At 50.3% G+C, this 1,026-nt stretch overlaps 1 protein-coding gene across 1 annotated transcript; it reads right to left on the bottom strand.

Annotated features, from left to right (window-relative positions):
* On the bottom strand, window positions 1–687 carry LOC131428012 (vitelline membrane protein 15a-1-like). The gene has a single exon (XM_058591647.1). It carries the CDS (start codon window positions 410–412, stop codon window positions 71–73), a length of 342 nt encoding a protein of 113 aa, XP_058447630.1. The 5' UTR covers window positions 413–687; the 3' UTR covers window positions 1–70.
* Window positions 688–1,026: the final 339 nt, after the last annotated feature.

Raw genomic sequence — 1,026 nt, 5'->3', positions numbered from 1 at the left:
AATTAAATTTACTCTATCCTCGTCGAGTCCCCTGGTGCCCCGGTCCAAGTAGAAAATCCCGGAGGTGTTCTTACTCGTTCGACTCGAAGGCATCAGCTTCGGCGCTTCGGTGGGAGCTACCGACGTAGCTGGAGCTGTGTCCACCGCCGTATCCACCGTGGCCACCATGCGACGGGATGCACGGAACGTGGGCAACGTTGGGAGCACATCCGACCAGCAGGTTGGCGCCACACTTGACCGGAGCGGCATGGTAGGATGGAGCGGCGTGGTACGACGGAGCCGGTGCGTGGTGAGCCGGAGCATGGTAGCTGGGAGCGGGAGCGTGGTAGCTGGGAGCCGGTGCCGGTGCGTAGCTGTTGGCCATGGTGCCAACGACGGTCGCTAAAACTGCCAACAGGACGAATTTGCTCATGATGGTGGATTTCTTGGAACTACGTAGCCTACGAATGGTTGGAGGTAAAACTGAAGACTGATAGCTGAACCGGTGGAGGACATTGCGTTTTATAATTGCTGTTTACTGACCCCTCCCTCCCGGTGGTGACCACAAAGCAACACACCGTTCGAGCAGTGTTTCGTAATGCATTCCTTCGTGCGAGCATTTTTTACGCTGAATTACGTAAGGTGGCATTCTGCCTTACTGACTTCTACAGTTTGCAGATAGTGCAAAACATCGAAAAAAGTCCACAAATTCAGGTTTTTTTTCGAACCAGCTTACGCGGAAATAAATTTATCAAACTTTTCGATTTACTCGCCGACTCTACAAACAAATTCAATTTCCATCAAAAAATTGCTTGCTATCATCAAACATCACAACCCCGATAACCAAATTTGGATTATTTGTTCATCACTCACACGTTTATTATCCACATTCACTGACCCGAATTTCCGAGTGACAAAGCGTTCCGCATTGCAAACCGGTCAACCAGAGAACCGGTGCCGCTAGGCCGGTCCGTAGCTTGGTTGCGGATTACGATGAGGACCATGCGGGTCGAAAAATCTAGATAACCAATTAAAACATCCATTATT

The sequence above is a fragment of the Malaya genurostris genome, chromosome 2 (genome assembly GCF_030247185.1).
Source record: "Malaya genurostris strain Urasoe2022 chromosome 2, Malgen_1.1, whole genome shotgun sequence".
Lineage (NCBI taxonomy): Eukaryota > Metazoa > Arthropoda > Insecta > Diptera > Culicidae > Malaya > Malaya genurostris.
The sequence above is the reverse complement of the archived record's forward strand: the minus strand, read 5'-3'. Positions and strand labels throughout refer to the sequence as shown.

Coding starts and splice junctions, on each gene's coding strand:
- LOC131428012 (XM_058591647.1), bottom strand. CDS start 412: ATGAGCAAATTCGTCCTGTTGGCAGTTTTAGCGACCGTCGTTGGCACC.